Genomic DNA, 16,135 nt, shown 5'->3' on the forward strand with positions numbered 1-16,135 from the left:
GAAATAAGTGAGTCTGCATACATCGTCTCGGAAACTTGGCTAATTTGTTTAACCGTCGACTGATGGTTGGGTGGGAGATCATTGCAGGGAGTAACTTTGTCGAGCGTGGATGTGGTAGTTGAGCTATGGATGGTATCGGGAACGTGAACGCGGAAGTATTTAGGCAAAGTATGGTAAGCCTGGTATTACTATTCCCTTTGAAGTTACGATTTTTCTGAATACACAATCAGAAGTTTTCAATGTTTGAATTTTATGAATATTTTTATTTTGCATCTTACATTTTTTCTAATAATTTTTAATGAGGTTTTTTCTATCAAGGTTTCGATAACTTGTTAATCCTTTTGTTTTTCGATCCCACTGTTTTAATTTGGCATACAATTGTATTAATCTACGTATAATATTTCTTTTCATTAAAATTTTTTAGATTTAATGTAATGATTGTAATAACTTTAACGATGTATTCATCATTTTTTTCAATGTTGTAAAGCCTAGCTATAAGCCTTATATTAGAAATTTCTTTTGTTCGAATAAATTCAAATTTTATGATTATTTAAAAGAATTTATTTTTCAACAACCATTTAAGGATAAATACTTATTAATGAAACTCCCAAATTAAGTCTTATTTAATTCTTAGTTTTTTATATGCATAATTTTTTTCGTACTATAAATTTACATGTAATTAGGTGTCTGAAATTTCGCAAAACTAAAAAAAAAAAAAATTTCATTCCAACTACACTAATTCTCTAAAAAATTATAGTATAAATTTACTTATATATTTTAAGCAATAATATACAGAAAACTTAAATTCAGTAGTTACTGATCATTGTTAAAAATAAATCCTACTGTTAAAAGTTTTCTTTCTTAACAAATTCATTACAAATAAACTTCCAGATTTGTACGTCGTAAAATCTGTTTCAATTTTTGCATTAAAATAAAATTCAATTCTCATTAGTGTGTTTTTTAACAAGGTTTACTTATTGTGTCAGTTAAATAAAAAATTTTATGAAAACTCAAGTGTATAATTTTTTTCAAAATTAAAATTATTGATTACGAATAAAACTGATTTTTTTGGTTTCCCAAAGTAGCTAACAGATGGCATCAGATTTCCAGAATAACTTGAGTATTTAAATAATATTTTCGTAACAGAGAAACTCATTAATTATGAAAAAGCATTATCTTCTTAATTAAAACGCAATTTTCTGAGAAAAATTAATTAACCTCTATAAAGATCATGTGTTAAAAATATTTAAGGCTCATTTTCAGCCAAAAATAGTTAGAGATCATGGAAAATATAAACTTAAATAAGTCACTATTTCAATGAACAAATGTAAAGATTGTTGAAATCATTTAAAACTGTCAAATAAACTAGCTATATCAACGACTTTTAAGTTATACATATTTGGCCTATTGTACGATTCAGAAAGGTTGCAGAAGTACAACTTTTTACAAAAAATTTTTTATTGAGGACATAAATTGAAAGGTTTGTACGACAAAAATGTTGTGAAGCAGAAAAAATTTTTTTTTACTCATGCTAGTGTAACGTACGATATGCAAGGCATATCATACTGACTCTCCCTAGTAACAGCGAGGCTACTTTATCAAGAAGGCATCGACAGGTGAGGAACAAGGTAATATAAGGCCCAGCGAGCCTCAAATCGCGACAGTCGGGTATTCGCGCATTCGGCAATTGATTCGCGCTTTCGGCCTTCGGTAGTCGATCACTATCAAGAGGGTCGGGCGTTACCAAGGGACTCGAGCGTTACCGAATGAAGACGCCGAGGAATAACTACAGAAGGACACAATGAGCCTAGAACGGAACCACACACGCGACTTTGCCTTATAGATGGGCATTTCGAATAAAAGTGTTTAAGAAAATATATATACTGATCATTCTCGCCAAGCACCTCCTTACCAATATCTTCCCTACGTAACAGTTTTGGTGCTAAGCGTGGGGTCTGGTAAGAGTCAGAATTTTTTTTTCTTTCATTGTACGCGTTTAAAAAAAAATCCCGCAGAGAAGTTAGACAAACGTGTATAATTTCTCAAACGGGTACAGTACATAGTTACTCGGTAAGTATTGAAAATATTAGCTGCAAGTTTTCATGGTGCAAAAATAAGGAAATATCCTATAATTTTTTTCCTAGAAACCCAAGTAAAGACATTAAGATTAATTAATTTACATTTTGTGTTTAACTCCATCTGGAAAGTTCAAAAATTTTTAAGTATCTTTTTTACCCTCGAGCTCTTTTAAGTTTTCCGTCATATAATTTAATTAAATTTGTGGATAATTTGTACAACTGTGCAAAGAGAAAGATCACAAAATTTGTTCGATGTTTAATCAACTTAGTCTACACGTGATAAAAATTTTTATTGAATATTAAACAACACAACCAAAGTGTACTGTTGATGTATCTACTAATGCTATCGTACATAACAATATCTAACTTTCAATCTGAACAGAAAGTCATTTTAAAAATACGATACTAACAAATTATTTGAAACGACCGAGAGTTTTAAAATACTTTAAAAAAAATTATAAAGACAAATGAAGAAGATACATTCATTGTACGTAAAATGAGTTACGGAGCGTATGATAATGAGTATCCAGATAATGATTATTTTAGATACCTAATTTGCATCCACTTATTTAAATTAAATGATCAGCCAAGATATAACAAATATGTTACGTCATGTTGTTATACACATCACTTATTATAAAAAATTATTATGTTATCTGTGAATGAAAATAATCTTGAACAAGTAACTATTTTTTGAGCTAAATTCACCTTGCCTGCGAGACAATATTAAAAAAAGTTTATTATAATAAACCAAGTTGAATACTTGACTGTATAAGACTTTGTACTTCAAAATGTCAATACAAATATGTACATTGAAATGATTTTGAAATCTTTTGGAAAGTTTAGAGGACTTTAGATAATTGTAATGAACTAAATTTGTGGACTTGTTTGAAAACATGAACCTTCTGTTGTGAGTACAATGCTTTTTTGTCTCATCCATTTTATTTCTAGGTAAAGTAGAAAGATTAATGATAAATTTTTTATTTACTGTCTGCAAATTAAGCCATTTTACTACAGTAAAATCTCAAACGCAATCATAAAACCGCGAAACCTTCATTTAGACTACGAATATATTATGCTTGATTCAATACGTTATTATGTTTACCACATCACTATTCTTACATCAATCACTGTCTTATAGCCTTCTTCAATGGATGTGAGTATTGTCTCAATAAGTTTTATGAAATAATTCATGAATGAAATTGTTGCATATCAATATTAAAATGAAGCCGGTTTCTTACAACACAATTTGCTTTTATTGTATTAATTTTTGTAAATATTTCATATACCTTCATGTTTTTTTTCCACATGACTGCAGTAAGCGAACGTTGACGTCATTTCACCGCACATCACGCATTCATCAGTTTTGTTTGTTATTCAGCAGATGATAACTTGCACAAGCATTTTTTTGTCCTTGAAAATTATTGAAAGAAAAAGAAGACATAACAAAAAAAATAACTTTACGAAAATTAAAAAAAATCATTATTGCAATTTTCAGAATCTTTGGAATACAATGAGAGTTTACAGCTGCAACTGAATCATACAAAGACGTATCGAAGCTCGAGCGCAAGGAAATAATCAGTTATTAATCTTCACTTCGCCCAGTGTAAAAAAGTAAGTTAATATTAAATTAATTCTTTTAAACACGTTCAACGATGGATTGCCAAAAAATTTTTTCTTTTTACTTATTTATTTTTTCGTTGTGATTGATTTGTTTATAATATTTTGACAAGTTAGAAATACTCCATTTCATTAATTAAGTGACATTTTGTGTGTATAAAAATTTATTTTGGATTCATTATACTAGTGAAGGATTCACGATATTTACTCATCAATTTATATTTTACACAATAATTCAATGGAGTGCCTGAATATATGCAAGAAAAGTACATGTTACATGAAAATAGTACCTGTTACAAAAATCGATGGAATCAATAAATTCTATTTTTGGTATTAAACTATAATAATACGTTAATTTTTGAATAAATAAATTCACTAGAAAAAAATAATATTAATAATTATAAATTTTTGAAATTTATCATTTTACTCATAGCTTCACGTTAAGATGACATCACTCATTTATTTTATACTTTAACAGTGGGAAAAATATTGAGAGGAGAGCAAGATAAAAAAAATTACACCTCTTCGTAATTTTTTTTTTTTAACTTTAAGTTTCTTACTTAATACTTTATTTTAAAGTACTTTCAAAAAAAATTAGTTGTTGTTAAACAATTTTTTTTTTTAATTTAAAATGAATCACATAGCTTATTTTTGGATGACATATACTAAAGTGAAACATAAAATACAGAAAAAGACGTATTTTTGAAACATACAACTTTCGGAATATTAATTTTTTTATAAAAATCAACTTATTGTAATCAAAGTTATGAGTATAATAATGACCATCCGCACACTGTGTAGTTTAAATGACGTTACCGGTATAATAATATTCACATGTACTTTCGTATGTGTATACGCTGCTATGTACCTTGCAATTCGGAAAAATAACAATCATCGTATCAAATTGTATTAGGGTACATAGTCAAACGTAAAAAATTTTTTTTTACTGAATTAAAATTTATGGTTGTAATTTTAATGAGCTTTTTAAAGCTCTTTTTTTTAAATAATACAGTCAACAAACGGCTAACATTAAATTCAATAAGAAACAAACGTGTACTACTGTATTGAAAAAATATTTCCAGTGCACAAGTTATTATAGTATATGTGTTACAAAAATATTAATATATTCTATATTTCTATATCTTATTGGGTATATGGTGACATATTAAATATAATTAATTAAATATTTATATTGTCTACAATGGAATGAGTTCAAAAAAAATTTATTTGTATGTTTTTAGAATACTTCGAATGGAACACAAAAATTTTTTCCCAATTTTGCTCTTCAGTTTGATTGGTAAAAAGGCTAAATTACTTGAAAATTCCAAGTGTTTGGAACATAAGAATTTTTACATCTTAAAACTTATAGGTGATAAACTTTATACACTTCGCACTTGAACCCAAACGCTGAGATCGGAGAACAGTGTTTCATGGTTGTGACCAACTTCGGGTTTTAATTGTTTTTCTTAATTTTTATGTTCATACCGTTGTACAGGGCAGTCTGGTGTTAGATGTTTCAGTCATTAACAAGCTTAACAATTAAGCGTAGGAGAAGGGGCTGTACCCCTCTATTAGACGATTGGAAGGCTCAGCCCTTTTTGTCTTACCACCAATTCTAAGGCTCTTGCTAATGTTCATAAACACATCATTGTTTAAATAGTTAGATCGTAGTGAAGACACCTTTTTTTCTACTTATCACAAGCAAACAAATGAAAAAAGAGAAAAGAGACGAGTGGCTTGCACCAAAAACTTCCTAATCGTAGTGACTATCAACCCTCCTTAATATTTCCACGTTTTGCTTCTTCTTAATGAGACTTTCCTCGCCCTTCGTTTCCAACTAACTATAATCGAGATGGGTATTACAGGCTGTGGCTTCTTTTGGGCTTCTTATTCCTTGTTCTTCTTAGCAGCAACTCTTGAACTCACCAGTAACGCGATCTCGCCACAGGTTGGGAGAAGCCCCAAGATTTATTATGAAAGTTTAAGAGGAGCTTCGAAGACGAAGGGAGGGAGAACCACCTTAATGGTGAACGGAATACGGCTTCAAAAGAAGACGGGATAGGAGATTTCACGTAATGCGACTTTTCTTTCGTAGGTACGCGTCGGGTGTTTTTCTCGCTCTCCTCGGGGTGGAAAGTCAATGTATAGGCAACAGAGAAAGAGAGAGAAGTCGGCTGCTGCCTAGGCCCCTCGTTAATATTAAGCTTCAAACTTTGACGTCCGCTGCTACCTTCTCTCTTGCGCTCTGTTTTATAGCTGTTTTTTTTTTTTTTTTTTTTTTTTTTTCATCCCTTTTATTCTCGGCTCGTATAACGACATCCCACAATGATCGCAAGCTCGCTCGCGGGAAACGAGACATTTGAAAGATTATGCCAATCCGCGAGACGACGCGCCGGAGTTTACAGCTAAAAGATATAAAAGGTGAGAGAAAAGAGGATGGTTAGTTTGATGGATGTACGCCGCAGGTGAAAGGGAGGAGGGTGCAGAGGTACGGTTGAGAAAGGCAACGATGATAATGAATGAGCATGAGAATAAAAGGTTGCTACGTGCGTGCGTGTGCGAGTGAGAGGTGTCCGACAACGTAAATGGGAAAATGGAGAAGTAGGAAGGGGGAAAACGGGAGTTTTGCAATTTTTGCTGGTTAATAATTGTTTTTCAATGTTCTACAGAATAACAAACCAAAGAGGTATACTGTTAGCTATCCAAAGATATTAGATTTAAAAATGGTTGAATGACTTTGAGATTATCAGTTCAAATAAGTAGTTGTAGATTATTAGAAATGATTAGCCGTGTGAAGCATTGTGAGTGATAAAAATCAAATAAAAATGTTATCAGTCTAACAGTACTTTGATTATAATAAAAGGTGCTGGCAGACATAATAATTTGCTTGTATATAGCGAGTAAAGTTTTAAGCTTAATAAGGAAGATCAGTAATAAATCTGAATTAAAAGCCACGAATGCAACCACATGGCTATCTCATGAGCTTTTTGCATTTTTTTTTATCTTCTTACAAAGAGTACTGGTAACTTTTCATAGAAGCCGTTGTTAAAAAATTTATTTTGAATTTCTTGTGTTGGTGTGTACGTATTTTGACTTTCTATACAATATTTTCGGGTTCATACCATTCTTAAAAACTACATACCTACCTTGCACTCTAGTAATATAATACTATTCTATATTCTATGAGTATTAAACATAAAATATTATGCAAATTATACTAAAAGTGAGATTTTAAAACTACAATAATTAGATGCAATGAAAATCACAAGGAATCTCAAACTATGATTATAATGAGGAGTTTCTGGAGAGAAATTATGTAAGCTCATAATATAATCACTTTCATTGAGTACTGGTAAAAAGAGTATTATTTAGCTATGAGTATTACAGCCGTCAATATCTTTTATTTTATATTTATGTCAAGTTAATTGCAATATACAAGGTGAGACAAAGAGATTGGATTTTAAAGTGGTTAAATGACCTTGAGACTATTATTACAAATAAGTACTTGTAGATAATTGGAGATAATTAGTCGTGCGAAACATTGTGATCAGTAAAAATAAAATAAAAATGTTATGAATCTAATGCTAGTCCAGTCATGATATAAGGTGTCTGTTGGCATAATGATTTGCTTGGATATGACGAGAGAAATTTTAGACTCAATAAGGAAGATCAGTAACAAATTCGTAGTCAAAGCCCGCGGCTACAACCACAAATAATTTTCAACTTGTATGCACTCCAAGTTGTTTTTAAGGCTTTATACATAAGGTTTGGACACTTTTCTAAAGAATCTTTGTTAGTTCCAAGAAATAAAAAAGTGTTTTTATCCATTCAGTGATAAACATAGCCCTTAAATTCACGAAGCACAACAGTTTTTATCGAAAAAAATCACTTGAAAGTTTTTATAGTATAAAATTACTAAGCGTTTACTATTCTTCTAGTAAAATCCTATTACGTAATAGGTATTTAAAGTGACATTATTTAGCTATGAATATTTTACTCATCAAATTCTTTTACTTGATATTTATGTCAAGTAAATTGTAAGAAACAAAAACGTGTGCTTGTGAATACAAAGAAAAAATTGAAATAATAACTAAGAAAAAAATTAATTATGAGACTTGAGTGAGTCACTGCGCATTACGAAATCATAATAAAAATTCTGATATTTTCAAAACATTTTCAATGATTTGAAATATTCCCTCGTGACTTCTAATGATTCCGAAGGATTTTGATTTTTCAAAACTTGGAGTATATGTTTGCTTGTACAGTAAAAGCTCTATAGTAAGATTGACTCAAATTGTTAACTGTGACAAACTTTTTTTCACATTAAAGATTTTTTTTTTTTCATAAGTAGTCTACTTTCTGCAACGGACAACATGAACTATCAAATCTGCTTCCACGCTGTTTGCTTACTCATTTTGTTTATTAATTCATTTTTTGACTATTAAAGCCCCTTTTTCATTAAGCACGTAACAAAGGTGCCTTAATTTTTTTTTTTTTTTTATGCATGCACATGACTCTCAAGCCACATGAAATTAATAAGCGCACACGCACACATTACACGTATAAAACTGCACGCTTCCGTCATTTCCGGCTGGGAATAATTCGTCAAGCATACAGGACATTCGTGAAAAAGTCGCGGGCACGTCAGCAGAAAAGCACCAGGGTTATAACTTTAGACTCGGTGGAGAAGAAAAGAGGCGGAATGAAAGCAGAAAAGTGAGTAAAAAAGAGAGCCTAAGGGGGCTAGGGCGGGGCTTTAGCCTCCTTGTACCTTACATTTTTTAGAAGTAATCGCTGGTACTCGGGTTTTACGCCTCGTCGCGTTAATGCACATTGGTCTGGTACAAAGCAGAAGAAGGGAGAAGGGTGGGAGGCGAGAGGAGAGAGAGGCCCACCAATTCGTTAGGGATATTTCTGTGATAAAGCCGCTTGAATTACTTTAGAAGTCATTTTTTCCGTGTCTCTCCCTCTCGTTATCTCTCTCTTTCTCCGCTGCTATTTTTTTCTGTGCATTAATTTGTAAAAAAAAAAAATTAGGAAAAAAATTTTTTTTAATGACTTGAAACTTGGAACGATGAACTTGGAATATTAATGATCCTATTTTACGAGAAAAAGCAAAAGGTGTGCGCGAGGCCAAGCGTGAGTTTTAGATTTATGACTCTTACAGAGACGAAGAATAGTTAAAAATTTTTTTTTCGCCAATTAAACTTGCCTCAATCATCGTAACCTGGCTATTTTATTTTGTTGTGTAAAAAAATTTTTTAAATAATTTAACAATTGTACATTCAACCATAATAAAAAATACGATTTACATGATTAGTACCAAAGAGAAAAAAAATGTTACGGTTGACCTTAGGTAGGAGTAGGTACAATACGTAGACATATTTTTTATGTACTGTAAAAATAAACAAATATGAACTCTCAAAGTATTAAATTACTACAAATAAACGTTATTATTATTTTTATTATTACTATTAAAATTGTTGTTATTATTATTCTTATTGCTATTATTATTATTATTGTTATTATTATTATTATGAGTGTTGTTGTTGTTGTTGTTTTTATATGAAAATGACTATTTTTACTTATCACTAAATCTAAAAATCTTATTTTAATTTGAGAAATCAGGGTCAAGTGATGAGCTATCTAAATCATCAAGGACGTTATTGTTATCATCCTAATTATGATGTCACACGTTTTCTTTGAATCCAAAGCATTATCTTCGATATCATGTTTCCTACTTCGTCTCCCAAATTTACTCCCTCCATCTCGAGAGTCTGTCAAAACCTGCTCATCATCGCCCCAAAATTCAGTGACACTCGCCATCAAAATGTTTAATCCATACACTCGTTGCTCGCATTTCTCTTCTAAATGAAGCACCACGGCATCAGTCACGTGCAAGCAGGCCCCGCATAATGAAAGTCTATTACGCGGCACAAGTCACGCCGCTCTGTTTCGGAAATTGGCACAATCTGTCGAACGCCTGCACTACGGCCGATTCACCCCGACCCTGCATTCCTGGGAGATAGCAATAGCTGCTTCTCTGTGACACGAACACTGTCGGTCCAACGACCACGGTGACGGCGACGTTATCACATTATCTAGCTTGTGCGCGCGTGATCCAATTATAGGAGATATTGGGTATAAAAAGAGAGAGAGAGAGAGAGCGAATGGAGCACTGCGGAGCAGCGATTATTGGCTCTATTCGTTGACAGCCGCGTATCTGGCTCGATACATATACTTGCTCTTCGTGGAGCAATGCTAGCCTGGGAAGCGGAAATTATATTTCCCTCCATGTCCCTGCAGAATGGCGTAGTCCTTTTTTTTTTTTTTTTTTTTTGCTTGCTAGAGAAACTTTAGAGATTTTTGTTTGATAATTCGTCTCTTTTAAAGAGATGGAAGTCACGATTCCTTGGAGTTGATTCTTTTAAAGTTTTTGTACGGATATTAACTTTTTGTATTATCACAGTCGAGGCAAGGAAATATAAAGTTTAGATTCATACAATAAATAAGTATCCCTGGTACGGAGCACCCACGTCACTAGACTGAATATTTGTTTTAATATCGAAATAACTAAAAATAGAAAAATATGGTATGACTACGTTTAATTGCTTTTTTTATTTTTTAGTTTTTCATAGCTATGAAGCATACGACTACTTTGTAGTAAGTAATAATAAGATTGGTTGAAAAAACAAAATTTTCCAAAGATTTATTGACTGAAAAAAAATGGTTTTACTTGCTTTCACAAGTGATATCTGAGAAACTTATTTTTAATACATTTTTTATGTGACTGTTTTACCTTATTATTTTAATGTCAGAAACATTTTTATAATTTATATCCCATAACTACGTAGTATGAGATTGACTTTCACATGGTAACGCTATATATTCTAGATTTGACAACCTTGCTATTGTAATATAACATCACTTCAAACAAAAATACTGTATTTTAACGTTAAAAAATGTAAAAGCAGCAATTTATACTTCAAAAAGACTTAATGATATAATAATTATTCTAGAAAGACTAAAAAAAAAGATTGAATTTAAAAAAAAAAATGTTTATTTTGTTCTTTGAAAACTGAATGAACTCATTTTTTAATGATAAAAAAATAAAATTAATCACTTTATGATTTTAAAAATACAGCGATAACAAATTTAATTTCTAAAAAGCATAAGATCACTAGTTTATAATCATGAAAATAATAAAGAAAATTAATTTAATTATATCAAACACAAAATGAATTTGATATCTTTTGTAATCCATTCTAAATCTTGAATTAAAAAAGTTTTGATATACTTTTATCTAAGGAATTATCACACAAAATTGTTGTTTATTCTTAGAAGGCTATTCATATCAAACACTCAATGATTTGTAGATTAGCTAGTGCGTAACCTGCTAATAACTATACATCAAAGAGATAGATAAAGTTTGAAATTCTTTACTGATAACTAAAGCTATTTCCTCTAAAGTAGTTGAACTTTTTCATCGTCAATATAATGATAACATAATTAAATACATTTTTTTAAGCCTGTCATCTGGATAACAATGTTTCTCAGCTTGTTTCTCGCAATCGTCTTCGGGGCTGTGGCGCTCGTGCTGTTTCGTTCCTACGCTAGATACAAGCTAAACTACTGGAACCGGCGAGGTGTCGAGCAATTGCCAAACGCTGACCTAGTGTTTGGCCACGTCAAGGATGGCATGCTCTTCCGCACTGCCCCAGGATGGCACATAGGTGTACTCCACAACTCCGCCATCAATAAGGATGCGCCTTTTGTTGGCTTCTACATCTTCCACAAGCCATGTCTGCTGCTTCGCGATCCCAAGATTATTAAAAATATTATGATAAGTAGTTTTAAAAACTTCTCAGACCGGCACTTTGGAGGTAGTCAACAGATGGACAGTATGGGCATGATTAATCTGTTTGGTATAAAGAATCCTACCTGGAAATATCTGAGGTCCAAGATCACTCCCACACTCAACGGTGGTAGACTAAAGCAAATGCTGCCTCTGTTGATACAGACAACTGAGACGATGATGAACTATCTTAAGGAACAAAGCCATGAGCCAGATGAAAGTATGATAATCGATGCTCAGAAGTTGAGCTACAACTATACGAATAATGCCATTACCAACATTGCTCTCGGCATAACAGTTGACTCCTTTCATGATCACAACGACCATACCGAATTTGGTAAATGTTTCCTAAATTTTCTAACGATGTAACACATTGTAGATTGCAAAATTTCTTGTAGTTATGACCATGAGATTTCAATTTTCATTTAATCCTGACACTGTTGTGGTTTTCTCTTAGTTATTTTTGCTTGGATTTTCTTGTTATTCTTGATAATACTTGTATTACTTGGACCACCTCTACTTTTTTTTAGTGTTAGAGTAAATTTGAATCATAATAATTATAGAATAGTTTAAACCCGTAAATATATTTATTATTTCTTGTAGTAATCGTTCACCTAGATATTAAAGAGCTTTACACATATTTATCGAGATAAGAAAAAATAATCATAGAATTTTATATTTTCATAGCTTTTTCTCATACTTCATCTACAAAGTTTTCTTTCTTATAATCGAATCATTCATCTCCTTTTGCATTTCAGGAGATGCTTTATTCTATGGATTGAAAAGAAAAATTGCTTTGTTAAACCTGTTTTACATACCAGAACTGAGTACATTATTTGGATCTTACCTTCAATTAAACAAAACATTAATACGGAGTTGTCTATGGAATAGCATAAATAATCGTGAAGAAACTAACAATATACGAGGGGATTTTGTCGATGCACTTATCGACCTGAAAAACAGCAATCAAAATCCTATGTACAGTGAGTAATAAAACTTGTACGGCTAACTTATTCTTTATACAATACAAATGAAAAGTAATAAAATTGAACATTGTTTGTTTACCACATGAAACCTATTTTTCATTAATGGATAAGAAAAAGTAATATATTTGTTTATAAAAAAGGATAGTGTGCCCTATACAGTAACTTTAGTGAAGAACAGGCTGGCCAGGCTACTACTTATTTCGTCAGCTATAAAAAAAAAAAAAAAAAAAAAAAAAAAAATTGGTTGACAAAAATAATCTCAGAATCATTGAAAATTTAATAACTAAATCTTAAGAGGAACAATAAGACAAGCAATGATATCAGTGATATACTTCCATAAATACACGTATTATAAAAAATTTGTCATGGTACATTTTTACTTAATTACGCAATTATGCCTTTCAGATACCAGGGTACCCACAAAAATTACATACTAGACTGGGAGAAAAAAATAATAAAAATTATAGAGAAATCGAGTGAAAGTTCCTTGAATTCAAATAACTAAAAATAAAGTTACTAAATAAATTAAATAAAATTTCAATATAAAAAGTCTTTTCTTTTATAAATGAAAATATTAATAATATTATTCTAAATATAATTTTCCCACATTATGCAATAAAAATTAACGAAAATCTTTCTTTTATACATTCAATATTAAATCCTGAAACTAATTCTGATTCTCCTTCAGAAAAATTAATGAAGTTCGATTTATTTATGCTACTAATCCAACTAAAAAAATTAACAGTAATGGAAAATTAGGTTTAAAAAATCATAATTATGTTTAAACATTCATTAAATTGAATAAATGAATTACTTCTCTTAAAATTAAAATAGATATAATCATTAATATTATTCTAACTTTATAAGAAACAGTTTGAGCAGTTCTTCGTAATCTTCCTAATAATGAATGAATCATGTTAGAAGACCGTCCTTCAATTATTAAAGGATAAACTCTAAAACATATGAAACATGAAATTAATATCAAATTTATTTTTCTTAATTTTTACTGTTGTAACCATAATTTTAACTATTCAAACTATAATTTATGCTGTTAAAACAACAATCTTAACCATTAAAAATAATAATTTTTTTTTTTGTCAACTTGCATCCTATTTACTGTGCAGAACGGTAATTTTTGCTGGAGTTTCTCTATAATTTTAATTTTTTTTTTTCTCACTGATATACTTTTATTGTATCAAAAATATGCTGCATAATGCTTGTATCATAACTGTCTTTGTATGTACAAACTAAAAGGGTAATAAATGAAACTTTTACTATTACAGGCATGGAGGGTGAACAATTGGTGAATCTGACAGGTACGTTCTACGCTGGCTTCGAATCGAGCGCCAATTCCATTTCCTTTACACTCATGAAGCTGGCGTCTCACCCTGAATTTCAAGATAAGGCACGTGAGGACATAGAACGTGCAATCAAGGAGCACGGCTTGACCCACAAAGGTTTTAACGACATGAAATACTTAGACCAGTGTGTGTATGAAGCCATTAGGATGTATCCACCTGTACCGACTCTTGATCGCTTAACCAATGAAGACTACGAGGTAAGAAAGTTTTCCATCATAAGTATTGCATTTAAACACTAACTACTTTATCGAAAAAAGAATAATAGACGCACATTCTCGACACTTCAAACAATGTTTTTTGTGACGTTTGGACGCTTACTGTGCCCTTGGTAGAAAATGGGTGAGGCAGAAATAAATGCATCTTTCGTGTACATCTTAGACCCAACTATTGTTTGCAGTTCTCCTGGTAATCACACTGAAGTCTAGTAAGTCGTTTGTAAAAGTAGACGTACACGTAGGTGAATGATATACTTTCCATGAGTATGCGTTATTACTATCCATACAAACATAAACTTATCGCCAGTAAGTTACCACAGTGACTACTCTCGTCCGTGACTTATGCATCGTTCTTAATCTGCACAGATCCCTGATACTGGCATCATCATAGAAAAAGGAACTCCAATTTTCATCTCACTCTATGGCATGCATTGGGATTCCCGTTTCTTCGAGCAACCGGAGATTTACGATCCAAGCAGGTTCGATAGCGGCCAAACGGCGTCTGATGCTTACCTTTCATTTGGAATCGGTCCCAGAATGTGCCCTGGTGCGTAAAACGTCTTAGTTTTGCTTAAAACTCCGCTCAGTTCTAGGTTGGCAACACTGAAACATTATTAATCATTTATTAATCAAAATGATACATTTAGTACTTTAATAAATTATCACTCATTTTTTGTATATTACTTCAGTTTTGATTATTATATTATTTATACATATGCTTGAACAATATTTTTTTTTTGTTGCAGGTAAAAAGCTTGGCCTACTTTACACCAAAGTAGTTTTAACGATGATTCTACGAGAATACACCGTTACGATTGATCCTGGAACCACAGTAGTCTTAGATTCTAAAGCTTCACTGACATCAGCAGAAGAATCGATTAACCTTAAATTTAAGAAAATTGTTAGTTGAAATTAGTATACTTGATGCTTTTACTTTCAATGAGCATCTTTGGGTTATTTTAAAGGGAAGAAAAATTAATATTCATACAGAATCAGTAATATAAAATAATTTGTCTTTTTAATAACAGTACATCGTTTTTTCTTATGTGTATTTAATTAACTTTACATCAGTATTTTATCAAATAATTTCAATTTTCGAGTCGTAAAAATTTGTTTTTTTCTCCTCACGACTATTATTTAAAATTTCGCTTCTACGCCATGTTTTATTTGAGTCAATTTGAAAAAATTTAAAAATGCTTTCTCAAAATCTCAGTTGGATTGAGAACCGACTATGAAATATACCTTGAAAAATCTTGGGACCATAAGACACGTTAAAACCTTGAAAAAAAATTCTCACTGATTCGGGCATCATTCTCGGACTGCAATCATCTATCATGCACTAGTTGAAAAGTACGGTTGTCATAGAAACAGCACATTGGCTAATTTTGCTGATCACATTCATACATTTAAAAAGCAATGTCTAGAAAATTTCATTCGCGTCCGAGACGGAGGTAACGGATCCATTAGAAAAATTTAATTCCCCCGGGAAATTCCCTAGAAGATCTTCATCCCCACGAAATTCGAAACAAATGAGAGCGACGCCACGTTGGGCGTAAAAGTATGAAAGAAAGGAAAAAAAGAAGAAGAAAAAAAAACGCGAAAAGGGAGCAAGAAAAAGAGAAAGAGAGAAAAAAGCCATAATGGCGTTTGATTATTCCTTCTCCGAAAGTCTCCGCTCTCGCACCCATACGTGCCCCCAGCCTACTTCCTGCTACGACCCTCACCCCTCCCACCCCCTTAATACCCACGCATACACTCACCCGTGCCCGTTGCACGCGCGTACTCGGTGAAATCCCTCCAAAAGAGCATCATCTCTTAGTCTCACAATCACCGACTCTGTCGCATTTGCGTCGAGGAAACACCCCTCCCCCCGCTGCCTTTGCTCCTCTCCCCACCTCAGACTTCACTGCAATACACAAGCAAGCCAAGCCTATCCCACTACAGCCGTGCGATTTTTTTTCCACACCCCTTTTACTCCTCCTCCTCTCGCACTTTGAAAATGCGCGCAAATGACTTTTTG

General features: G+C 32.0%; 1 protein-coding gene across 1 annotated transcript; it reads left to right on the forward strand.

The window, feature by feature from the left end:
- The first annotated feature begins 11,244 nt into the window (after positions 1-11,244).
- On the forward strand, positions 11,245-15,027 carry LOC106640464 (cytochrome P450 6k1-like). The gene is made up of 5 exons (XM_014354520.2): positions 11,245-11,896; positions 12,315-12,536; positions 13,823-14,097; positions 14,482-14,662; positions 14,862-15,027. Exons 1-5 carry the CDS (start codon positions 11,245-11,247, stop codon positions 15,023-15,025), a joined length of 1,494 nt encoding a protein of 497 aa, XP_014210006.2. The 3' UTR covers positions 15,026-15,027.
- The last annotated feature ends 1,108 nt before the right edge of the window (positions 15,028-16,135 follow it).

This window comes from Copidosoma floridanum, unplaced genomic scaffold (genome assembly GCF_036245765.1).
Source record: "Copidosoma floridanum isolate Cflo_tuat_1 unplaced genomic scaffold, Cflo_Japanese_pri ptg000006l, whole genome shotgun sequence".
Lineage (NCBI taxonomy): Eukaryota > Metazoa > Arthropoda > Insecta > Hymenoptera > Encyrtidae > Copidosoma > Copidosoma floridanum.

Coding starts and splice junctions, on each gene's coding strand:
- LOC106640464 (XM_014354520.2), top strand. CDS start 11,245: ATGTTTCTCAGCTTGTTTCTCGCAATCGTCTTCGGGGCTGTGGCGCTC. Junction 11,897..12,314: donor CCATACCGAATTTGGTAAAT/GTTTCCTAAATT, acceptor GCATTTCAGGAG/ATGCTTTATTCTATGGATTG. Junction 12,537..13,822: donor CAATCAAAATCCTATGTACA/GTGAGTAATAAA, acceptor TTACTATTACAG/GCATGGAGGGTGAACAATTG.